Source organism: Notamacropus eugenii, chromosome 6 (genome assembly GCF_028372415.1).
Source record: "Notamacropus eugenii isolate mMacEug1 chromosome 6, mMacEug1.pri_v2, whole genome shotgun sequence".
Lineage (NCBI taxonomy): Eukaryota > Metazoa > Chordata > Mammalia > Diprotodontia > Macropodidae > Notamacropus > Notamacropus eugenii.
Window position 1 is genome coordinate 145,184,504 of NC_092877.1, and position 26,417 is coordinate 145,210,920.

The 26,417-nt window shown below is 38.5% G+C and overlaps 1 protein-coding gene across 2 annotated transcripts in view; it reads left to right on the forward strand.

Moving 5' to 3' along the window:
• The window catches only part of ARHGAP10 (Rho GTPase activating protein 10), a 364,988-nt gene that overhangs the window by 129,170 nt on the left and 209,401 nt on the right, over nucleotides 1–26,417 (forward strand). For both annotated transcript variants that reach the window (XM_072621216.1, XM_072621217.1), the window contains exons 4-5: nucleotides 11,739–11,810; nucleotides 25,570–25,671. In XM_072621216.1, coding sequence (XP_072477317.1) covers nucleotides 11,739–11,810; nucleotides 25,570–25,671 — 174 coding nt within the window. The remainder of the gene's footprint in view (nucleotides 1–11,738; nucleotides 11,811–25,569; nucleotides 25,672–26,417) is intronic.

Below are 26,417 nucleotides of genomic sequence, written 5' to 3' on the forward strand. Positions count from 1 at the left end.
TTTAATGCCTTCCTTCTGTTAATTATTTCCCATTTATCTTGTGCCTATGCATATTTTCTCCCTCATTAGATTGCAAGTTTCTTGAGGACAGGGATTGTTTCCTGACATACCCTCCCCCTTTTTATCACCAGCACTTAGCACAGTACCTGGCACATAGTTAGAATTGATAGATATTGATTAATTGGTCTTCACTCTTGTGTGATGAGCATGAATTTGCTTCTGATGAAGAAGACAATTGTTTAGGTGTTTTTTTAAAAAAAGCTCTTAGAGAATCATTCTCCAAGTCAGATCTGAACAACTGAAAAAAATATTAATTGCTCATGGATAGGCCAAGCCAACATAATAAAAGTGATGGTTCTGCAAAAATTAATTTACTTATTTAGTGCCATGTCAATCAAACTATTCAAAATTACTTTTAACTGGAAAAAATAATAAAATTCATCTTGAAGAGCAAAAGGTGAAGAACATCAAGGGAATAAATGAAAAAAACAGATGAAGGGAGGTGTCCTCACCACACCAAATCACAAACTATATTATAAAGTGGTAATCATCTGATACTGACTGAGAAATAGAATGGTGGATCAGTGGAGTAGATTAGGTACACAGTAGTCAATGACCATAGTAATTTAGTGTTTGATAAACCTGAAGAGCCAAGCTTTTGGGACAAGAACTCACTATTTGACAAAAACTACTAGGAAAACTGAAAAGCAGTTTGACAGAAAGTAGTTATAGAGCAATATCTCAAACTGCATAGTAAGATAGGGTCAAAATGGGTGCATTATTTAGACATAAAGGGTGATACCATAGAAAAGTTAGGGTAGCATGGAATAGTATGCCTGTCAGATCTATGGAGAAGGGAAGAATTTATTACATAACAAAAGACAGAGAGCTTAACAACATGTAAAATGGATAAGCTTGATAGCATTTGCACAAACAAAACCAGTGCAGCCAAGGTTAGAAGGAAATCAGAAAACTGTGGTGAAAATTTATAGCAAGTTTCTCTTCTAAATTTTTAATTTCTCAAATATGTGGAGAACTGATTCAAATTTATGAGAATACAAGTCATTCCTCAATTGATAAATGGTCAAAGGATATTAAGAGGAAGTTTTTAGATGAAGAAATCAAAGACATGCATAGTCATATGAAAAGATGTTCTAAATCAATATTGCTTGGAGAAATACAGATTAAAACAACTCCGAGGTACCACTTTGGACCTATCAGATTGGATAATATAATAGAAAAGGAAAATGACAAATATTGAAGGGAATGTGGGAAAATTGGGACACTGGTAGAGTTGTGAACTGATCCAGTCATTCTGGAGAGCAATTTGGAACTATGCTCACTTTGACTCAGCAATACCACTACTAGGTTTGTATCCTAAAGAAGTAAAAAAGGAAAAAGGACGTACTTGTATAAAAATATTTATAGCAGTTCTTTTTGTGGTGGCAAAGAATTGGAAATTGAGGGAATGTCCATCAGTTGGGGAATGACTGGACAAGTTATGGTATATGATTGTGATGGAGTACTGTTGTTCTATAAGAAACAGTAAGCAGAGTGGTTTCAGAAAAATCTGGAAGGTCTTATGTGAACTGATATAAAGTGAACTTGTACATAGTACAAAGAGAGCTGTACAGAGTAATAACAATATTGTATGATGCTTAACTGAATGAGTTAGCTATTCTCAGCCATATAGTGATCTAAGACTGAAGTATTTCTGATGAAAAATGCTGTTCACCTCCAGAGAAACAACTGATGGAGGCAGATCGAAGCATACTTTTAAAAAATTTTAGTTTTTGTCTGTTTTCTTTTACAACATGACTATTATGAAATACATTTTTTCATGACTGCCCATATATAATCTGTATCAAATTACTTATCTCTTCAAATAGGGGGGAGTGTTGTGAGGGAGGGAGAGAATTTGGAACTCACAATTTTAAAAAAGGCTAAAAATGGTTTACACATGAAATTGGAAAAAATAATATTAAAAAAGGAAAACTCATTCCCAATGCATTTTATAATTCTTTTTTGGTGTGTATATATACACATATATACACATGTATGTCTATATACACACACATATATATAATATGCATAATATGTATTAGATATTATATATGTGTGTACATTTTTTCTTATATGAAATGAGGGATTTTATGGATTCTACTATTTTGACAGAAATACAAGGAAAAATCATCATGGGTGTTCATGTGTCATGTTGGCTTCAACATCATTTACCTGGGTGATAGATTTATTACTTATTAAATTACTATGGTCATGTGTGGAATAAAGTGTGTAGAAATATAATTCTATTTAAGAATAGTGAGGTAATCACAAAAAAGAGCTCATGTGAGAAGTGTTACTCATGTAATTACTCATTCTAACAATATGTAATTTTGTAGCTAATTAGAGTATGATAATAAAGCATACATATAAAGCAAAAAAGTTATAATTCCTAAAAGACAGTGGAATTGAATTAACTTGCTCAAGGTCATAGACACAATTAATGATTGCTTTTAATATCAGTTTTTTCCCTCTGTCCGACCTAGTTCTTGAGCTTGTTATTACATAGCACAACTTTATCTTATCTACAGTGTAAATATGTGCTGAGTTATTCTCAACTTTTTATGCATTTAAAAAGTTATTAAAGTTGTTTTTACCCTCGTCTACTCTGAGCTTGTAGAGCAAGCTAATATGATCTTTGTTTTTTGTGTAGGAGAAATAGTGTGAAAAGGAGCTTCTAGATTGTTTGGCAGTAAGTATTATCTCTTGTTCTATAATTGGCCATGTTAAAGAGAAGCTCCAAGATAGTCTTAACTCTTTGACCTTCCTGTAACAGTTCTTGGTTTTTAGACATTTGATCATTTTGTTTACATGACAGATTTCTGTGTATCTCTTCTGAGTCATAGAATGGCAGGTTTTGCTTTGGTGGAAGCTTTGTGACGGAGCTGTCCAGAATCCGACTTGGTTGGTGGTGGGTTCTCCCTCATTGGATGTCTTCAGATAGAGACTGGATATCCACTTGTTGGAGATGTTATAGAGGATTTTTGATCACGTTGAACTATATGACTTCTCAATAATCTTCTAAGCCTTTCAGAATTTTACAGTGATTGATAAGAAGGCACATAAGGTTGAGTTTTAATGTTTTTGTTTTTTTTCCCCTTAATGTAGTGAAGGCTAATTGATTCGTGGTCTTTCTGTTTTCCCACTTTTCTGTTTCTTTATGTAAACCTGTTATTTAAGATACAATGTATGTATCAGAAATTTCTTTTACTCCTTTCCCACACCAGTTGTATCCCTCTGGGTAGACAAAAATAGCATTAAATTATTTCTGTATACCAGACAAGTGTAATGACCTATAATTGCTCTTGTGTAATACTGGGTCTTTGTGGAAAGGCCATGTATAATTTTGTGAGCCATTGTTTAAAAAGCATGGTTTAGGATAGAGAACTCTTTCTGAAGAGAGGAGTTCCAAGGTTCCTGTGCATGAGACACAATTGTGGACTTTATCTCCTTCCAGCTGTGGACTGCATCTCACTTATGTATAATGGATGCATTTCACTTAAAGAACATTTGGAGTTCTAGGTCAGGCATTTTAGGCACTTTTGCCCATCCTTTATAACAAACAAACAAAAGTCACCCCTCTTTTCTCCTGTTGTTTCCTTGGTCCTGTCCTAAACTGATTTTTTCTCACCTTCTCCTTTCCTCCTCCCCCGTTCAACTCAGTTCATCTCTGGTTTCCACAAGGTTCAAGTTCATGGAAATCGAAGATAGAACACGTTAGCTTTCTCTTCTCCGTCTGCTTTCCCTCCTTTGGAGATATTGTCACTCTCATTTCACCGTCATGTGAAATGATTTTTACATCATTTTAACAAATACTTATTAAGTGACTGTTGTTTGTACTTTACTTGCCACTGCAGGAGATATAAAGTTTAAATTAACTTGACCCTTGTGCTCCCAGAATTTGTAATGTAGTATGTGTGTATAGGGGGCGGCTAGGTGGCACGGTGGATGTAAAGCACTAGTCCTGGAATCAGGAAGACCTGAGTTCAAATCTGGCCTCAGATACTAGCTATGCAGTCCTGGGCAAGTTACTTAAACTTGTCTCCCTCAGTTTCCTCATCTGTAAAGTGAATTGGAGAAGGAAATGGCAAACTACTCCAGTGTCTTTGTCAAGAAAACCTCAAATGGGGTCATGGAGAGTCAGACAGGACTGAAACAGCTGAACCACAAAAGTGTGTGTATAGGATATGACACATACATGATTAACTGTAGTCCAAAATAATGTATGACAGATGAGTACGACAGGCACAGGCTAAATGCTGTGTGTGGCTTGAGGGAATGTGTCATCAGTTCAATGGTCCAGCATTTATTAAGAACTGGGGAGTGTGGTAGATGAGCAGGATACAAATATAGAATTGAGAGCCTCTTCCTCTAAGCAGTTCAGATTCTAATAAAACAAGGGTTCCTAACATTTTTTTGGGACATTCTGATGAGTTCTAATGCTCTTTTTGTTTGTTACCAAATTCATAATTCAAGGAAATGCTCATTTAGAGGTTAGTGAAGATTAGGATGTACATTTTTCCCACATCTAAGTGTATATATCCATAACACCAATCTCTAAGGATATCCCTCCAATATTAAGATCCCCTGTAGTAGAGGGAGATAATACATTCAGATATATGAAATATAAAAAAAAAAACCACAGTGATTGAGAAGGGCACTAAATCTGGGGTAATTAGAAAAACCAAGAAATGGGACTGGGCCAGAACTTTGAAGCGATCTAAAAGTTCCATGAAACTGTGAGGCGATGAGAAAGAGCATTCCACACGTAGGAGACAGCCTGTGCAAAAACTCCAGGTCAGGAATGGAAGGTCAGGTCCAGGTATGACTGCAGCCTAGTCAGGTATAATCAACCTGTAATAGCTAGCATTTACAAAGTTTTTTAAGGTTTGTAAAGCACTTTACAGATATCTCATTTGACCCTAACAACAACCCTGGCAAGTAGGTGCAGTTATCATCTCCATTTTACAGATGAGGAACATAAGGCAGACAGAGGCTAAGTGAGGTTGCTTATGGTCACAGAATATATCAGAATCAGGGTCTGAACTCAGGTCTTCCTGACTCCAGGTTCATCGCTCCACTCACTGTGCCATCCAAGTGACTGATGAGGCTGATCGTGAAGGTCTATAAATGAGGAGGAAGACTTTGAATAAAGGAGTTTGGTTTAACCTAACGGCCAATTGGGAGCCACTGAATCATCTTAAAAGGAGAGTGGCACCAGACCTATGTTTTAGGAATATCACTTTGGCAACTATAGGGCACATGGTTTGGAGAAGGGAGAAACTGGATGCAGGGAGATCAATTTGGAGGTTACTGACTCATGGGTCAGGGAAGGATTTGAGGGACATGACATTTGTTTTGGGCTTTAAAAGTAAATTACTCATTGAAAAAGTTGGAATCAGGGACTAGTACAGATAGGGAATAGGGGGAGCTGAGGTTTGGACAAGTAGGATGCCACTAGATTTTGGAGAACCTAGAATGCTAATAGCAAGCCTTCCAGCATGGGAAAGGTGAGGGGTTAGCAACAGAAATGGAGAAGGAGCAGTATGAGTGGTCATTTCACTTAGTTATATAACTTAAGGAAGTCTAGACCTTTCTACATGCTATGCAGAATTTCTGACCCTTTCCATCTGCTTTGCAGCTGAACTTTCTTTTATGAGCCGCAGGTCCCCATTTGTACTGTGAGCTGCTTGAGAACTTGTCTCATTGTTTTCAATTTGTATTTGCAGAGTTTGGCACAAAATAAATGCTTAATAAGTGTTCATTCATTCATTCATTCATTCAGAACCAGTAGAGGGTGGTGGAGAACCAGTAGAGGCCAAGGAAAGTAAGAGATCTAGAAATGGAGAACAGTCATCACTGTAACTTTTTTACAGAAGAAAAATAGGATAAGGATTGAGAAAATAAGTCATTAGATTTGATGATTAGAAAAGGCTAGTCTTTAGAGAGCTATTTCACTAAAAAGGTGTGGAAAGAAGCCCCAGTTGTTCAGGGCATAAGGAGAGAGTGAAAGGAACATGAAATGGAAGCCTGGAGTATGGACAACTTTTTAAGCAAGTATGGTACCAGAGAAATGTGGACAGTGGCTGTATAAGTTTGAAAGATCAACATAAAGCTTTTAAAAAATAATTATTGGGGATACCTGAGCGTATGCACACATACATACACAGGAAAGGAGAGGTTGAAGATGCATGAGAAGAAAGTGATGATGGCTAGAAAGTTTTATTGGAGACAGGTAGAGCATGGATAGAATGATTAGCCTTATGAGGCTTTTTTAAAATTTTAAAATAATAATATTTTATTTTTTCCCCAGTTACATGTAAAAACAATTTTTAACATTTCTTTTTTTAGTTTTGAGTTCCAAATTCCACTCTTTCTCCTCTCCCCCCCTACTTGAGATGATTAACATTCTGATATAAGTTATACAAGTATAGTCTGTAAAACATTTCCATATCAGTCATTTTGTGCAAGAAAGCAAAAGAACAAAGAATGTGAAAAGTAATTATGCTTCCATCTATATTCAGACGGCATCAGTTCTTTCTCTAGGGGTGGATAGCATTTTTCATCATGAGCTGTTTGGGATTGTCTTGGATCATTGTAGATTAGCTAAATCATTCACAGTTGATTATTGTGCAGTATTGCTGTTACCGTATACAGTGTTCTTCTGGTTCTGCTCACTTCACTCTGTATCAGTTCATGTAAGTCTTACCAGGTTTTTCTGAAATCATAGTGCTCACCATTTCTTATAGCACAATAATATTCCATTCCAATCATATATCACAACTAGTTCAGCCATTCACCATTTGATGGACATCCTCTCAATTTCTAATTCTTAGCTACTACAAAAAGAGCTGCTTAGCAGTCTTTTTATTTTTCTCTCTCTGTAAAAGACAGAAAGGAAGAGATAATGGGTATGCATAAATTTGGAATTGTTTATTGTCTTGGGTTCAGTCCTTGAGATAGTTAATTCTCCTGGATGGAAGAAAGTGGTAAGAAGTATATATAGACAGTTCTTACTTTTCATAAATTCACATTATGTGAATTTCTTCATGTGAAGAATTCTGAAAAAAATCCAAATGAACATTCTGAATGAGGATCTGAATGAGCTACAAAGATTGCAGAACAAAAAAAGGAAACTTCTGAGTTCAAGGTTGATCCAGAAAGCTTCACAATGAAAACAGTTGGCAGAAGCCATTTCATCGAGTGAATACTTTTTTTTGTATTGACAAGATGGATCCAAATATTTTAAGAGTTTTAAAAGTTCAGTGACTAGTTGAAGGTAATATTGTTTGCAATTTTCAGATTTATGAGGAAACAAAGAGAACCACTGTCCAAACATCTCTTGATAGCTACAGAAAAAAAAGTGGCATTGCCAACTACTAGTGATAAAGACTAGGTGCCGTCACACTCTTGTTAAGGTGACTCAGTGGCTCCCCATTGTCTTTAGATTAAAACAGACTCCCTTGTTTAAAGTCTTCCTCCTCATTTAAAGCGCATCACAATCAGTCTTCAAATAGTTGGGTGTCACAGTGGATGGAACACTGGATCTGGAGTCAGGAAGACCTGAGTTTAAATCCTGCTTCTGATACATCTTAGTAGCTATGTGACCCTTTCTTCCCTTCTCCTCTTCTTCCTTCCTTCCTTCCTTCCTTCCTTCCTTCCTTCCTTCCTTCCTTCCTTCCTTCCTTCCTTCCTTCCTTCCTTCCTTCCTTCCTTCCTTCTCTTTCCATTCTTTTCACCTTCTTTTTCTTCTTTCTTTTCTGTCCTTCCTTCCACCCTTTTCCTCCTTTTCTCCTTTCCTTCCTCCCCCTCTCTCCACCCCTCCATGATTTCGTTGGTTGAGGGTACTGTTGATGAGGAATTCCCCTCTGCAAATGCATCTTGGCTCCTGTTCTGTAACCTCTATCCTTAGAGAGTCTCTTGGTGCCCTGAGAGATTGTATCATTTGCCCAGGGTCACACAGCTGCCATGTGTCAGACGGCAGGAAATGAACCCAGGACTTCCTGACTTCCCTATCCACTCCACTAGGCTACCTCTGTGCTCAGAATGGAGGGGGTGGTGGAAGCTGTCACAGCCCTTAAGGAACTTTAATTTGTTAGTAATAGGCAGATTTTTAAGTACTTCAAGGACTTGTGGTTTCATTAGGGAGGGCAATCTTCCCCAACCCAAGATCCAAAACTGTCTTCACTTCAGTAGATTTGCCCCAGCTGCCAACATGATAGGTTTTTCCAAACATAGCTGGGGAGAGGGGGTGGTACTTGGATGACAGGCAGACGCCCTGGGACCTGCCAGAGCTGATGCTGTACAGGTACAGTCTTCAAGAACTCTGGCTCATGTGCGTGCCACAAGGAACTTGCTGAGCTCTTTACTGGAGGAAGAGGAAGATGAAAATGGCTTAAACATAAAGATGATGAGTCCTTCAGATATTAAGCATTCTAAGAATTGTCATTCATTGTATCAGAGCTGGAAGGGAATGCAGAGGCCATCTGGTTCAACTCCCTTATTTTACAAGTTAGGAAACTGAGACCCAGGGAGGACAGGTGACTTGTGAAAATTCCCTCAGTAGTGAGGGCTGTTGGTGAGAGCTGGTCAGCATTCCTTTTTCTCATCTTTTCTGGCCCTACTGTTGCCTCTCTGCTTAACGTCGTTATCACTTACTCCCTTCCTTAACTGTGCTTTTTTTGCTCTCTCCTCTTTTTAAATCATTATGTAATTTTTGCAATAGTTTTATTGTGATTTAAAAAAAAACAGTCATTTCTGATATGCTGCATCCCACACACAGGGCTGAACAAAGTTCGTGTAACAAAGAAACACACTATAACAAAGCCAGCTAACTTATGCAATATCCTAACAGCACATGCAATGTTCTGTAGCCTTAGCCCTTCCTACTAACTCCTGTCAAGAGGACAGCAGCTAAGGTTGTCAGAGCCTGGACCAAAATCCAGGTCTGCTGAATCGTAATACAAAGTGTGTGTGTGTGTGTGTGTGTGTGTGTGTGTGTGTGTGTGTGTGTGTGTGTGTGTGTGTGTGTGGTATACTGCAACATTTCAGAGACATTGTGAACAATTCAGTGTGTGTGTATGTGTATCTTTACATACACACACTCATATATCCAAGTGGGGAAAATTAGACTTTCAAGTTTTTAATTCTTGCAGATGAATCTGAGGCAGGATTCCAATTTGAATCTGCCCGACTTCATCCGTATTCACTGTGCTACTTATCTGCCCCTAGATATTGGGATTTACTGGGGGACTTAGCACCCCTCTCATTGTGAGAGGCACTGTAGTTGAGGTGATAGGGTGTTTGGTCTTGGAGTCAGGATGACCCAAGTTCAAATCTCACTTTTGACATTAGCAGTATGACCATAGGCAAGCTGCCTAACTTGTGGAAGTCTTCCTTTATTGGTTAATGATTACACCTTAGAGTTTAGCACAGTGCCTGGGGCATTTTTGTTCAGTTGTGTCTGACTCTTTCATTTGGTGAAAACAGCCATTTGGTGTTTTCTTGGCAAAGATACTGGAGTGGTTTGTCATTTCCTTCTCCAGCTCATTGAGGAAACCGAGGCATAAAAGGTTAAGTGACTTGCTCAGGGACACACAGCTAATAAGTATCTGAGGCTGGATTAGAACTCTTGAAGATGAGTCTTCCTGCCTCCAGGCCTGGCACTCTATCCACTGTGTCACCTTGATGACTGGAGCATAGTAAGTACTTAATAAATGCTCCTTGATTTGACATGATGGTACCTTACTTCATAAGTTTGAGGGGCTTGTATGAGATGAGGTTTGTTTGATGCTTTGCAAACTTTAAGGTGCTGTATGGTGTAAGTAATAGTATTAATATTAATGACGTTAATGATAATTTTAATCTCATCTGCCTCAGCTGCTTGAATGGTAAAAATAACATTTAATTTTAAAATTGATTTTGTTAATGTTATTAGTTCAGCAACTTGGCAGCAAGTCAGTCATGGTCCAAGGAAGGTACGTTACTGGCAGCATCCAACAGGCAAGGTTCCTATCTTTCTAGAGTGCTGTGACCTCCACAGAAGTTTTATTATCTTTCTGGTTTTCTGAGAAAACCACCAAAAAACAAAAACAAGCCCTCTGCTAAATTAGGACTCGAGAATCTAGGAAAGGTTACAGAGAGCAAGGATAGGTATAAATCATTGTTCACATGAGGATGAATTTCTGATAAGTTTTGTTTGTAAATTGAATCATATCTTAAGTATCTAACAGGATCTGGCTCTGCCTTTGTCCCTTTAATTCTCTGGGTGATGCGCATCATTTTGGGCAAGGTCCACAAGTTGAGATTACTGGGAGATGCTATTCTGGGGCCAACCTTTTTCCCATATAAGTTTTTTCCTTTTGATGTTGTAAGCTGAGGGTGCAGTGTGACATAACCCTCCTCTCCCCACCAACCACATAATGTTTTTGGTGTATTAATATCTTCTGCTAACCTTAGAAATAGCCATGCTTTGGTAATAGGCATAAGGAATGGCCATGTGATTTTATTGTAGGAAATTCTCTAAGACTGTTAAGTTACCGAGAAGATGATGACTTGCATTGTTAGAAGGTGTTTACTCTTTGGGAGAGTTTGCTTACACCAAAGAAACCCGCAGTCCAGTGCTGATAATACATACTTTTCTAGTACTTGGGAGTTTGCCAAGTACTTTACACATGTTCTCATACGAGCCTTACCACAGTCCTGTTGGTACTGCAGCTCCTGTTTATCATCTGCACTTTCAAAGACGAGGAAACTGAGTTACTTGGGGCTACTTGCCCAAGGTTATCCAGGTAGTAAGTCTCAGAGCTGGAATTTGAATTCAGGTCTTCCTGACTCCTGGTTCAGCCCTCAATGCACCATGCTAGATTCTTTCTTGATATATTATAAAGTATTTATTGGTCAAAAACTAGTTGTGCTACTTATTGTCTGTGTGACCTTGGGCAAGTCACTAAACTTCTGGGTTCAGTTTCTTCATCTGCAAAATGTCTAGATCAGTGGAGTCAAACTCAAATAGAAAGGAGGCCACTAATCTGTGCATGAGGATCCCTAAAGGCCACACGTTGACTTAGTTTTTAAATGTAATATTCTGTTTTACTTTTTTCTTAATTTTTTATTTTGTTATTCATTTTGTATCTTTGTTCATTTGTTAAATATTTCTCAATTATATTTTAATCTGATATGGGCCATAAAAAATAAAATACAATAGAATATTTGTTGGGTAGAATGGGCAGTTGTATTAACCAATGAATCTTGTGGGTTCCGACTTCAGCCACAATTATAGGCCTATAGATAATTTAATCTGATTACCAAAAAAGGAATGTGGTAAATTTAAATTTTGGGGGGGAGAAAATCTCAAACAGAAGTGTTTTGTTGATATAGGTGATAGACCCCTTTGTTATGAGAGAGATGGCTCTCTGAGTCCTCCCTTGAAGAAAGGAGAGAGAAATATTGCATATTTTAGTCAAGTTTCCCCCCACTCTTGTCTTCCTTCACCACTCTTAAAAAAGTTCTGGTGCTTTCTGAAGTGGAGAAGGGATCAGTTTGTTGGCAGGATGAGATGAAGCTTTAATTATGTTACTCACTTGAGCTTGGGGTGGGGTGGATGGAAATGTAATGCTCACTTTTTCCTCCGTGGGAATCTAACACTCTGCCCTTTTGTTATCACCCTTGTTCTCTAGGCATTAAGTGTAACGGAGACCCTGATTAAGCCTTTGGAAAAATTCAGGAAAGAGAAGCTTGGAGCTGTAAAGGTTTGTTCCTTGTTGGAGTGTACTTGTAAACAGAACTTGTCTTGCTGTTTCATAATGCTGGTTTACCTACGTTTGGAAACTTGGAGAGCTCCTCCTTTACAGTTTGTGGGAATTTCCTTCCTTTGGGGTAAATATGAGTGCAAATGCAGATTCCTGGGAAGGATGGTCAAAATCTCTATTGTTTAGAGCCCTGTGCATTTGCTTTAAACTGAACACTTAAACCTGGAGTTGGGTGTTTTGGTTAAATTCTCAATGTACGGCACTGTAGTCATGTAGAGGACTGGACTTGGAGCTGAGAGGACCTTGTTTTAACTTGTCTGACCCTTACCAGCTGTGTGGCTTTAGATGTTATTTAACCCTGTTAGGGCAAGTGCCTTTTTTCGACTTACCCTTCTAAAGTTATGCCCCATAAACTCTGTGGGTAAAGAGAATTTCCATACGGACAGTACCTCCACACTAATGTGTATGTATATGTATATGTAGACGTAGACGCAGACATATATGTATGTATATGTTGTGTATGTGTATATGTATATATGTGTATATATACACACATTTATCTCACATATTTTAAAATTACATACATGCATCTCTAGATCCATTATATATTTGGCTTTCATGGGATAACATTGTTTTTTACACCATAATGATTTCTCATGTTCATTTCCCCAGATTTTATAATCAGGTTTTATACAGGTAGATTTTATGTATAGATCTCTTCATTCACAACAGGTATTCTTATTTCAGTCTATGAATTGAATTTTTTCTTCTTTTTAAATTAGAACTTAAATGAAAAGTTCTGTTTCAAAACTGAAGACTCAAGAGTGACTTTTAAAAGATGAATGTATCTCATTATGTCTGTCATTCATTTAATTAACTTCTTTTTTTCTGTACTTTCATTTATAGGATCATAGGTTAGATTTAGAGCTAGAAAGAATGGTGGAGGGTATTCAGTCCAATCCTTTCATTTTACTGAAATGATGCCCAGTAGAGGTAAAGGGACTTGCCCAAGGTCCCATAGATGGTAAGTGGAACAGATAGGATTTGTACTCATAACTTGTTTCCAAGTTGGTTGTTTTTTTTCCACAATAATATCTCTGATATATTTGTCTTCTGTCTTTCACTCCTTTTGCCAAATACGCCTGGTCTCCCTTCACTGAGAAAGTTAATACTTGTCAAGAAGTATCACAGAGCCCTTTACAAAATAAACAATTCTGTTTGGATGCTACACCTGGCTCCCTGTTTTCTCCCTTACTTATTTACTTACTTACTCAGTTTTCCCTCTGACTGCCTTCCTCCACAGGTTAGAGCTAGTTCACAGAGCCCTTTTGTCTACTTTGGCCTCTGAGTGAATAGTGAGTCTCCTCATTGATTCTTTCTCCAGTAAGAAAGCTAGTTTACCAGGGGAGTTGATGATGGGGTGAGAATGGGGGTACTTTATTGCTAAAATACCCTACAGTAATTCTCACATTAGAACCTCTGTGGAATTGTTGTTTACCTTCTTAAAGTAAATAAGATTGTTCCCGGGAACCAGAGATAGCCTGAGAATTCGGATATTGAATTGCTTTGTGAAGCCAAATACCTTTTCATTTGTTTAGAAAAAAAATCTTGTTTTGTTTCTGGCTAATTGACCTGTTTTGAACCCTTAAAACCTGACTTAGAACTGAGAGGTACTTTAGAGGACATATAGCCAAAACTTCGATTTGACAGATGAGGAAATTGAGGTCTAGAGAGGGCATGTGTCTTGGCCAAGCTCACATAGGTCATGTCAGAACCAGAACAAACTAATGTTTCCTGGTCCCAGTTCATTGCTGCACCCATTTCTTTCCATCACATCCCAAAATATCTGACCAAACATTCAATTTTCACATGAGGATTAAATGATTTTGGCAACGGAAGAGGGATGGAGGGTAGGTAAACAGATGATCTTATTGGAGTTTTTCCACACAAGAATATCAGCATTTCTAGTCATCCCCTTCCCTCCCCTTTGTCCCATCTAGTATCGTTATTCCCTTTTTTAGACTAAGGCTATTTTCTACCATCTGTTTCAGTTCTGTTTAATCATGATTTCTTCCATTCCTGGAGCCACAGTCATGTACATAAGCTTGGCTTTTTCTGACTTTGAATTGCTAAGTGATTTCTGTTAATGGGATATTGTCAAGATTTAAAAAAAAGCCATTAAACACAAAAGCAGAAATCTCTAAATCCCTCCACCCTTTAAACTCATTTCAGCAAACATTTATTAAATGTCTGTTATGTGGAGAACATCATGCCAAGTCCTGGAGGGAATAGAAATTCTAGACAAGTTAATAGTGCCTACCCTCATGGAACTTACAATCTTATTAGGAGAATGTATAAATCTACCCAAAGAAATATGATACAGAATAATGTAAGATAAGCACACAAGAAGGGAATAAATAACTCACATTTGAATAGAGTTCTAAGGTCATGGGATCCTCGGTCAGTCTAGAGGTGGACATCTAGGTCAGCCCCCTCATTTTACAAGTGAGGAAGTTTATATTCAAGGAAAAGTGTCTCATAGTAGATATTAGAGGCCAGACTTGAGTCTGGTTTTGCTGACATCAGGGTCAATGCCGTCCCCACTGTATGACATTTACCTTTTCTCAAAACAACACTGGGAGATAGATATGGAAGTCCTATTTTGCTTATTTTATGGATGAGAAAATAGACTGGACTAAATGATTTGTCTGGGGTTCCATAGTTACTAATTGTTTAATCGTGGGTTGGAGTCGATGTCTCCAAGTCCAGTTCTCTTTCCATTATGCCATGATGTGTACATAAGATCCTTTGAAAGATTTGTAAGGGAGAAAGATTGTTACCAAGATGGCATAGGGATCAGGGATTGCCTTGAAGAAGCAGTATTCAGGCCTTAAAGAATGGATAGGATTTTGACAGGTATAGGTAGAAGGTTATTCTAGGCATGGGGAAACAGCATGCCAGAAGCATAGGGTTGATGAAACTTGGACTCTATATGTTGGGATGAGAACAGGATTATAGTATGTGCTAGACCAAGTAAAAGGAGGAGGAGGATGAGAGAGGTAGATTGTGGAAGTCTTTGAATGCCAGGTTAGCTGGTCTGAATTTTGTTCCATGGACCTTAGGGAACCATCAAAAGGTTTTGAGAGAGGGGTGACTTCCCAATATCTGTCAGTCATCAAGCTTTATTATGTACTTACTTTGTGCTGGGCTCTGTGCTGAAGCATGAGGATCTAAGAGAAGTCAAAACAGCAGGCCCTACCTTCTGGGAGCTCACATCCTGATGGAGGAGACAACATAGAAGCCACCACATATGTAAAGATGCAGTGTAAATGGGAAATAATTTCCAAAGGAAGGCCCCAGCAGTGGGGTGACATAGGTCTAGGAAAGGCCTCTTGCAGAAGGTGGGATTTGAGCTGAGTGTTGGAGGAAGTCATGAGGTGTGGAGGTGAGGAGGGAAGATATTCCAGGCATGGGACACAGCTAGTTGGGAGATGGAGAGCAAGAGAGGACCCCTGGTCACTGGATCATTTTATTATTTATTTACACTTACATACATACATACATACATACACACACACACATATATACATATGCATATATAGAACATACATTTATATGAATACATATGAATAAACTACATCTGTGCATAATAAAACCTAATCTTCTAGTGCTATAAGGAATATGTTAGGTTTTAAGTTTCTGTAAGATATCTAACGGGCAGCTAGATGGTGCAGTGGATAGAGCACCAGTGCAGGAGTCAGGAGGACCTGAGTTCAAATCTCACCTCAGACACCTGACACTCACTAGCTGTGTGACCTTAGGCAAGTCACTTAATCCCAGTTGTCCCATCTTGGGTCATCTTCAGTCATCCTGATGAATATCTGGTCACTGGATTCAGATGGCTCTGGAGAAGTGAGGCTGGTGACCTGCACAGCCCTCCCTCATTCAAAACAAAATCAAGTGCAGGTCATGTCATTATTTCTCTGATGGCATGGTCTTCTTCGGCAATGAAGGACGAACACACACACAAGACATCTAATGTGAAGCTATCTAGTAGGCAGACAGAAATTTGGAGTCATAGCTCAGTTTGAAGCTTTTGATAGGATTTTGGGAGGAGTTATCTACGTAGAAGTGATGATTGAAATCAGAGGAATGGATAGGCTTGCCAAGGAAGACAATTCAAGGGAGGTACGGAACATGGAAGTGTTGATGGTCACTTGGCTTGTGTAAATTGTTCCCCCATACACCACCACCAGGAGACATTGACCAGAGCCTGTCGAGCTTTCCAAGTGACACATCATCTTTAAACACTTGAGTTAGAACCGTAAGGTCGATTGGTCCTCTCCATTCCTTCAGTAGCTGTTTTCCTCCTGGGCTTATTGTGTCTCTGTCAGCCTCTCACATGCCTCATTTTGGTCATCTCTAAGTACTATACATGACACAGTATACAGCCCTATCCTTTCCTCATCTGGGAGTCTCATCTCTGACCAGTGTAGATAGAGTCCTGCCCAGGATTTGGTCCTCAGTCCTGACCCATTGAAGTATTGTAGAAAGATCTCTGGATTTGAAGTCAGTTTAAACCCTAGCTCTCTCATTAACCTAATTGCATCTATCACTTTGACCTTTAAGCCTTTTTCTTCTCATCTGTAAAATGGGAGTAAAATAAATCTTGTACTGTATGCCTTACAAGGATATTATACATTTGTAAGATAGGATATAAATGGTTTTTTTTTTCAATCAAACCAGTGCTTTATGGAACATCCATTCTGGCACAGGCAAACTCCCTTATATTCTCAACTTTCTTCACAAGCTTTGTGTCCATTTCTTATTGTTTCTTTGATGATAATTCTTTCTTTGTAAGTTACTCCAATATAGGAGGCTACCCCCTTACCTCACATCCTGAGGACTAGGGACTTGTTCACTCATGCTGCTTGTAGACAGTCTCCTTTCCTCCAGGACATTCACCCGCCTTCCTCTTCTGACATCATCCTTGGGCAGTTATCATCTACTTTGATTATCCATCTCGGACCCTGACTTCATATCTCCTTAGCCAGCACAGTAATATAATTCAAAAGTGTTAGATTTGGAGTCAGGAAGTACAGTTCTGCCTCAGACATTTACTGGTTGTGTGACTTTGGGCAGGTCATCTAACCCTTCTTTGCCTCAGTTTCCTCATCTGTAAAATGTGGATAATAATAGCACCAATCTCCCTGTTTTGAGGATCAGATGAGATTAGAATTGCAAAGTTCCTAGCACAGTGCTTGGCACATAGTAAGCACTATATAAATTTTAGTTATCATCATCATCTCCCAGTACTCTAACACTGACCATGCCTTGGAACTCACTATCATAGGCCTGTAGATTTAGAATTTTGAGAGGTACCCTAGGAGTCATCCTGTCCAGTCTTCTCATTTTACAGATGAGAATTTTAAGTGACTTGTTTAGGATTGCACAGTGTGGCAGAATTTGTATCTTGTTCTTCATGCTCTAGATCCAGCATTTTGACTCATGGTGCCATGTTGTTTTCCCTTGGATTTGTTCTACCTTTTAATGTTTCCATCTGAAATTTTCCTCTCTGACCACAGTCCCTGTAGTGCTACCTATCACAGTAAGTTTAATTCAGTAGACATTCTAGTGTGGAAGACTCTATGCTTAGTATTGGGGATATAAGGACTGAATCAATGAAAGCCAGTTTCTGCCTTCTTTATCTTCATCCCTGCCTCTAGCTTTTACCTTTTGGTCCTCCCTTCTCTCACTAGTCTTGAGGTTTTCCTGGGCATGATTCTAAAGAATCAGCTATTTCAGTACTTTTGTTCATATCCTATAACATTAGTCCCCTTTGACTTCCTCCATGTCAGTTAAACATATTACAACTAGAGCTGGAAGGAAACTTGGAGATCACTAACCTGACCTCTTCATTTTACAGAAGAGGAAACTGAGGCCCAGGGAGATTAAGTGACTTTGCCAAGGTGACATAGGTAAGAAGTGGCCTATGTCTAGAGTCAGCACTGATTACTGCCTTTCCCTGTTTGAGGATGCTCATGCCAGCTGCTTTTTCTTTTTCTTTCATTTTTTAAATGAATTTATTTTTAGTTTTTAACATTCACTTCTGTAAGTTTTAAATTTTCTCGGACTCCCTTCCTTCCCCCCTCCACAAGATGGCCTGCAATGAATTTGTTGTACAGAAGAATTAGAATGGATGGAAGAACCCATGAAAAAGAAAAAACAAAACAGACAATACAAAAAAAAGAGAGGGAGCAAATAGTCTATTTTGATCTTCCTTCAGACTGCATGGTTCTTTCTCTGGGTGTGGATGGCATTTTCCACCACGAGTCCCTTGCAGTTGTTTTAGGTCCTTGCATTGCTGAGAAAAGCTAAGTCTCCAGCTTCTCTTTCTGCTCCAGGCTTGCCCAGCGTTGCTGGGGAAAAATCATGAAGCCGTCCCCATCGGCCCCACTACTAATGTATGCTGTTGTCACCAGTGACATTTACATTTGCTTGCTGTTTAACCTCTGCTGGGCCCTCACTGCTGCTCAGCAAACTGTGTCCCATCACTGCATGAAGTGCAGATGGAAAGAAGGAGTAATTATATCTCAGACTTTGGAACCCTGTGCCAAAACACAGTGGCATTTGTCCTATAGCATTCCATGGGTGAGAGCAAGTATTTCTGCTTCACTTAGTGGGCGGGATATTGTCCCTTGGCTAAATTCTTTGTTTCCAAAGACTTGATGTCATCGGTTACTTTCCCAATCCTACCCTTATTAATTTCATTTTCATGCATACATAATACTTTCATTGAATTGGTCAAGTGTTTTGTTTGCTGATGTCAGTGTCCCTGGGTTCTCCGATTCTGTGCTACACCGGAAATTGACTGAGAGAATACACATCTTTAAATGATTTCCACTAATTACTGAGCTATAGGGGTCATGAATTTGCTTAGAAAGTCATGCTAAGTCTTGCTAATTTTATTTACTTTTAAATTTTGTTTTTTCAATTAACAGAAATCTGTTTATTCCTACTCCTCTCCTATTGGGAAAAGAAAAAAACAAAGGGAAATCAAGACCCTCGTAACAAATGTGCTTAACCAAGAGAAACTAATTCCTACATTAGCCATATTCAATAAATAATGTTACATTCTGTAGCTTGAGTTCATTATCTGTCTGTTAGAAGGTGGATAGCATGTTACCTCATCCATCCTTTAGAATCCCAGTTGGTTAGACAATTTTATTTTACTCAGGTGAGCAGCCATGAGAGAAAACTTACCTTTATGTCAATTTTTAATGTGTGCTTGATAAAGTTGACAAAGACAGTGACATTAAAAAAGGTAGTAAGATATTTATGATGATGGTAACAATAGCGAGCATTCATGCAGCACTTTAAAGTCTGCAGAGTATATTGCGTACATGATCTCATTTCATCCTAACAGCAACCTTGGGTGGTGGGTGTTATGTTATCCTCATTTACAGATGAGGAAACTGAGGCAGAGAAAGGTGAAGTGATTTGCCCAGCATCACAGACATCAGGTCAGCAAGTATTTATTAAGAGCTTATTATGTATCTGGCAGAGTGCTGAGCACTGGGAATGTAAATTCAGGTATTGCAAGGGGGTGTCATGTGTGGCTCAAAGGGAGACAGGAATAGATCCATCTGTAGTATCTCATCTCCACTACCTTCTCCAAGTGTGACTTTAATTACTGCAGGGAGAGCCAATAGGAGGTTGGAATGGTCATTGGCTAGCCATTTTGCACTCCTCAGAAAGAGGGGGTACAGGGCTAGAATTTTATCTATATGTTCACTTATGTACTGCTAGTCTAGGGATATAGTGTTCGGGTTCAAATTACACTCCTAACAGTGAAATACTTATTAAGAAGGACCCAAGCGTAATGTCCATAAAATGGTTCAAGTTGTGTCTTGTTAATGTTAAGTGGCAGGAGGTCAGAGAGACCCCATTCCATCACCTGTCTGTCCCCTTCACTAGCTTCTTTCCTTTTGCACAGGACCCTGCCTACAGGGGTAGGGAGATGCCACTCCTTCCTCCTTTGTCCTCTCCCAGCCTGGCATGCCTTCAGGGATAGGAGAGAAATGATACTCCATCAGCTTCCTTCACTAGTCTGGTGTCTGAGCTTCTGAAAACCCTGAGAGGACACCACCCTGAGGCCAAACTTGCAGAGATGTTAACCTTCTTGAAGTCATTAGGAAATGATTAACAAACTCCTACTTGGTTACAGCCCAGAGATTCTGAACCCCATCTGTCATTATACAAATTCCCTTTTCTTCCCTCACTGCCCATTCCTTTCAAGCCCCTGCAGGCTTAATGTCCCACTCTAAAGATGCCTAGGCTTTCCATTTGGAATATGAGCTCCATGGGTAACAAAGTTGCTTTCATTTTACATCTTTTCCTTTTTCACTCCTTTCATATTTTGGCTTTCACCAAGACCTGACTCCCTCCTGATGACAGAGCCTGTCTAGTCAAACTCTTTAGCCCTAGTTGCACTTTCATAAATGTTCCCCATTTCCCTGGTTGAGGTGGAAAAGTTGGAGTATTCTTTGCTCCCCATTGTTAGCTCAGGCTCTCCCTCTACCACAGCCCTCCCTCCCTCAAATCAAAGTCAAGTGCAAGTCATGTCATCATCTTGATGTCATTGTCCTCTTGGAGAGCAAAGGACAAACACAGCAAGAGAAACCTCTCCTGATTTGAGGTTCGCTCTTTCTATATCTCTGCTTCTCAGTCAGAATTTTGGTAGTTGTTGTCTACTGATTGGCAAGACACTCCCCTTTCTTTATTAATATATTTTTATTTATTTCATTAAATATTTCCCAATTACATGTAAAGTTTTCTAACCTTTTTAAAATTTTGAGATCCATATTATGTCTCTGCCTCCTTTCCTTCTTTGAGAAGACAAGCAATTTGATACTGATTATATATATGTAAAACATTTCCATATTAAGTCATGATGTAAAATAAAATGTAGACCGAAAAAGAAAATAAAAAAGTCAGCTTCAATTGGCTTTCAGAGTTCATTAGTTCTCTTTCTGGAGGTGGTTAGCATTTTTCATTGTGGGTCTTTTGGAATTGTTTTGGATCGTTATCTTGATTGTAGTAGCTAAGTCTCTTGCAGTTGATCATCCTTATAATATTGCTGTTACTGTGTACAGTGTTTTCCTGGTTCTGCTCATTTCACTTTGCATGAGTTCATATAAATTATCCCAGATTTTTCTGAAACCAGCCTGCTCATCATTTCTTTTTTTCTTTTTTGGGGAGAAGGAGGAAAGACTCAGTGAAAGTCATTTATTCTTCCTTCCATCCATCCATCCATCCATCCATCCATCCATCCATCCATCCATCCATGTTACTTTTTGAGTTCTGAACTGTCTCCCTCCCAAGCCTGCATTAGAGAAGTCCAACATTTGACATAGATATATATGTAAAACCATACAATAGGTACTTCCATGTATCAGTTCTTTCTCTGGAGGTGGATAGCAGCTTCCTTTATGAATCCTTTGTAGTTGATTTGAATATTCATATATATTACTCAGAATGGCTTAGTCATTCACAGTTACTCTTTAAATGATTCACTTTTCATTATTTTATGCAAGTTTTCTCATATTTTTGTAAAGTCAGTCTGTTTATCATTTCTTATAGTGCCATAGTATTCCATCACAATCGTGTATCACAACTTGTTCAGCCGTTTCCCAATTGATGGGTATCTCCTCAATTTACAATTCTTTGCCACTACCAAAAAAACCTTACTATAAATATTTTTGTACCAACAGGTCCATTCCCCTTTTCTTTGTTATCTTTGGGATACACACCTAGTAGTGCTATTTTTGAGTCAAAGAGTATGCATCGTTTTGTTTTATAGCCCCTTGGGCTTAGTTCCAAATTGTTCTCCAGAATGGTAGGGCCAGTTCACAACTCCACCAGCAGTGCATTAGTGTCCCAATTTTCCCATATCCCCTCCAGCATTTGTCATTTACCTTTTCTGTCATGTTAGCCAATATGATGAAACAATACAAGTAGAGAAATAAAGACCAACAGACAGGACTCTGGTTGCCTGAATCAAAGCAGTATTGCTATACACTTTACATACATCCCTGAATCGAGAGAACCTTTGCATCTGAGCAATCTGGGATCTGAACATACAGCTACTCAGAGTTGGAATCACAAGGTCCTCTCATAAATGAGCCCCAAAGCAAATATACTCACCTGAGAGTATTTGTACACTTCTCAGAGTATATTTCCACTTCTGAGAGCCAGAAGGCATCACAGCCTTCTTGACTCAGTGCTTAATTAGAAGTTGGCGAAAGATGTGAAAGCCTTCCTTACAAGCAAGTCTCCCCTAGGCAAGTTTCCCTTAAGCTCCAGATGAGGCCTATTAATAGGCGGGGAAGATCTTAAATCCCATTATCATTACAATGTCCTATAGATATCTTAAACTCAGCATGTCCAAAATTGAACTCATTATCCTTTTCCTCAAATCTTGCTTTCTTCCTAATCTCTCTTGTTATTTTTCAGGCTTGTGGCTTAGGTGACATTCTAAATTCCCCATTCTTATCTTCCTGCATATCCAGTCTCTTGCTGAGGTCTATCAGTTTTACCTTAGTAATATCTATTGTCCAAGCCCCCTTCTCTGTTCTGATGCTGTGACCACTCTGATACAGGCTCTCGTTCCCTTATGCCTGGACTGTTTCAGTAGCTTGCCGGTCATCCTGTCTACCCCAAGTCTTTTCTCTCTTTAATTCATCTCTCACCCGTGTCGTCCTAAAATGTAGATCTGACCTTGTCACCTCCCTTCCATTTAGCACAGTGCCTGTCGCATCGTAGGAGCTTAATAAATGCTTTTCCCCCTTATTTCCTTCCCTATTCCTCTCCTTCCCCATTGTTAGATAAAGAAATAAAGAGAAAAAATAGGACTAAAATCCAGAAATTGGCTAGCACACGAAAGAGAAATCAATCCAGGAAAGGTTGGAATAGCTTTTTATTTTGAGTTAGGAAAGTAGAAGATTGAAAATAAGGAAGAGAATGTTCTGTATTCCTGGAAATGTTATAAGATGGGTTAAAGTCAAAGGAATGTTTTGAAAACATGAGGAACACAACACCCTCCTTGGTGTTTGATAAATGTTTATTAAAACTAATAATAAGTTGTACAGAGCAAGCAACTGTAGGGAAGGCCTGTCTGTGTATTTTAACAGTTCACTTTCTTATTCTGTTTTCCCTTAAAGGGGTCACATTTAACTAAAATCCTAATGCTGTCTCTGGGCAATACCTGGATAATTTTTGTAACTGTATCAATAGTCAGTACACATTTGGAAGTGTCACTAAACATTTGGACATTCTGTCCTCTGGCTTCACGTATTGCAGAAAATATCAAAGGCGAGATCAAGAGGGAAGGATGGCTTAGGGTTCATCAATCAAGAGACTGTGCATCCTGCAGTCCTCAGGATCTTTACACATGACCTAGAGCTGCTCACACTTCTAGGGCCTGTTGTCTGAGCTGCTGGTGCACCAGACAGACCTCTGCTGAATTCTTGAGACTAACGAGCCTTTTCCCTTGCTCTACAACTGATCTGTTTCATGTCGTCTCCCTCAATTAGAGAGGGAGTTTTTTGAGAATATGGCTTGTCCTTTTTTTTTTTTTTTTAAATTTCCTAATTGTATTTTAGGTACTTGGCACAGCTCTTGCTCACAGTAAGCACTTTATAAATGCTTTTTAATTTATTCATTAATTCACTTGTTCCTATATTTGGGTGTACTGTTAACTGTATTGCAAGGACATTTCAGGGCTAGTAGCCTCAGAGGCAAGATTCCTTCCTTAACACTTCTTAGAACAGGATGCTCAGTCTGAATATCGGGCAACAAGGTAAGATTGAATTGCTAAATTATAAGTTGTAAGTGGAAGGAGATCTGAGGAAATTGTGGACCCTTTGTATGTTTGTATGCAGTTGTGGTGTCTCAGTGGATAGAACACCTAACCTAACATCTTCCTGAATTCAAATCTGGTCTCAGACACAAGTTGTGGGACCCTGAGCAAGTCACTTAACCCTATTTGCCTGTTTCCTCATCTATAAAATGAGCTGGACAACTGCCCCAATATCTCTGCCAAGAAAACCTCAAATGGGATCACACAGAATCAGATGTAACTGAAAAAACAACTGAACAACATCAACTGTGTTCTCACCTGACTTTTATGAGAGTAATTTTTAAAAAATGTTTCCTATAACTTTTTCACTTTTTTGAAACATATCTGTACGGTGCTTTATTTTTTGTTAAATATTTAATTTATATTATTTCATTTGAACTTCATAGCAGCTTTGGAAAGTTAGGGACTTGAGGTATTAATCATCATCCCTTTTGTGTAAATGAGGAAGTGAGAGAGGACAGGTCACACGTAACCAATAAAATCACTTTTCATTTTAAATCAATCTTATTTTTGTTTCCTATCTGCACAAAGTTTGTTTTTGTTAATGTAAGGTCCAGGGCAGGGTCTTTGAATCCCCAGTGTTCAGTACTTAATAAATAGTGTTGATTGACTGTTGATTATAATGTACAGTAAATTCATTTTTACATGGTGTGAGGACCATAAGAGCAGAGGAGGCACTGTGGGGTTCAGAGTCTAAGAAACGTTGAGTCCAAATTCTATCTCTGCTTATTACTTCTTGCATGACCCTTGAACAATCATGACTCTCTATGGTCTCCAGTTTCTTAATCTGTAAATTGAAAGGGCTGCACTATATGGCCCCTAGGGTCTAGTCTTGTCTGTCCTGAATTTTGTGATTTTGTAAGTAGAACAGAACCTCATTTTTTTGTTCGTATTTGAAGTTATCTGTAATTTTGTTGGTGTTGGAACATTCATGTCTCCAATAACAGAATGTGAGCCCACTGTATTTTCAAAACTGGTCTTTAGTAGTTATTTGGCATCTACATATCACTTTAAAGTTTATTAAATGCTTTAAAAATATTATCTTAATTGATTCACACAATAACTCATTGGGGTAGGTACTGTTCTTATCCACATTTTACAGATGAGCAAACAGAGGCAAAGAGGTTACGTCGCTTTCCTAGAGCCACACAGTTTGTAGGTATCTGAGGCAGGATTTAAGCTCAGATCTTCCTGAGTCCAGGCCCATTGTTCTTTCTATTACAACCCATGGCTACCTAAATTGATAATGCCCTAAAATTTCTTCATCCCATTCGCTGAGGCAAGTTTGGTAGCAATCCTTTCTGACTTAGCTAAACAGGTCCTTGGATGATGGATATACAACTTGTCACCTGGTCCGTTCTCTGAAAGCCCTTTGAGCTTTGGTAGCTCCTGTGAAATCTTAGACTCTATTGCCAAATCTTGAAGAATTTAGTGTCACCTCTATGCCACACTGAAATATCATGGTCAGGTTTAAGTGGAAGGAAGGTGAACTGATAAACACCATTGGTTAACATGTAAAAAGAAGCCTCCTTAAAGAATAGTAAGACATTCAGTTCTAGAGTTGTTGGTGATAGATTATCCAAGACTTCAGTAAAAATAAATATTCTCCAAATGATTTGCAGCAACCTTCATCATCTTTGGTCATGCTTTATTTTTAGATATTTTACATTTCTAGTTCTGTGGTGGATTGGATTGTTTTTTTTTAAAATTACTTATTTGTCCTCATCTCTCTCTCTCTCTCTCTCTCTCTCTCTCTCTCTCTCTCTCTCTCTCTCTCTCTCTCTCTCTCTCTCTCCCCCTCCCTCTCCTCTTTCTCTCTCTCTCTCTTCTTATTTATAGGAGGAAAAAAAGAAGTTTGACAAAGAGACAGAAAAGAACTATAGCCTTTTGGATAAGCATTTGAACCTTTCAGCTAAAAAGAAAGATGCTCATTTGCAAGAGGTATTTATTTCTTCATTTCTTTCCCAGGGTATTCCGAGAACTAAACAAACTTTATGAGTCTGTTATTTCTGTGTGTGATTTTTCTTTTCAAAATAAAATAAACCTTTCCCAGTGCTTAGAACTATAAATGTGTAGATGATACGAAAACTTCAGGCTGTCATTAATGAGTCATCACCAGGGACAGAAAAAGAGGAATGTCTTTTTCAGGGGAAAGAGGACGCCACATAAATCTGTAGAACATTTTGTGCTTAACCCTGCCAGTACTTATGTACGTTTACAAAGAAGGAAAATACTGGTTATGCTGGGTGTTTTTCAAAATAAAAATAAATTTAGAGGCCATTAGGTTGAAAGAAAAGATACAATGATGTTTTATGAAATGGCCCAGTAAACAGCCTCTCAAGATGTGTTTATAAGGAAATCAACCTAAAATGCTCCAAATTCCAGTGCCTTCCTTCAGCTAATTATTTCTTATTTATCTTATATTTAGCTTGTCTTGTGTATATTGGTTGGCATGTTATCTCCCCTGTTAGAGTGTAAGCTCCTTGAGGGCAGGGAGATGTCTTTTGTGTCTTTTTATATCCCTAGTGCTTAGCACAATGCCTGACCCATAGTACGTACTTAATAAATGTTTATTGATTGATTAATAGAATGATTTTTAGGATTCAAGAGCTATAGCCACTAAGAAAAAATATTCTTTTTAAAAAATTTAAGAGTTATATGAATATTCTTTTGTATATCATGTACCA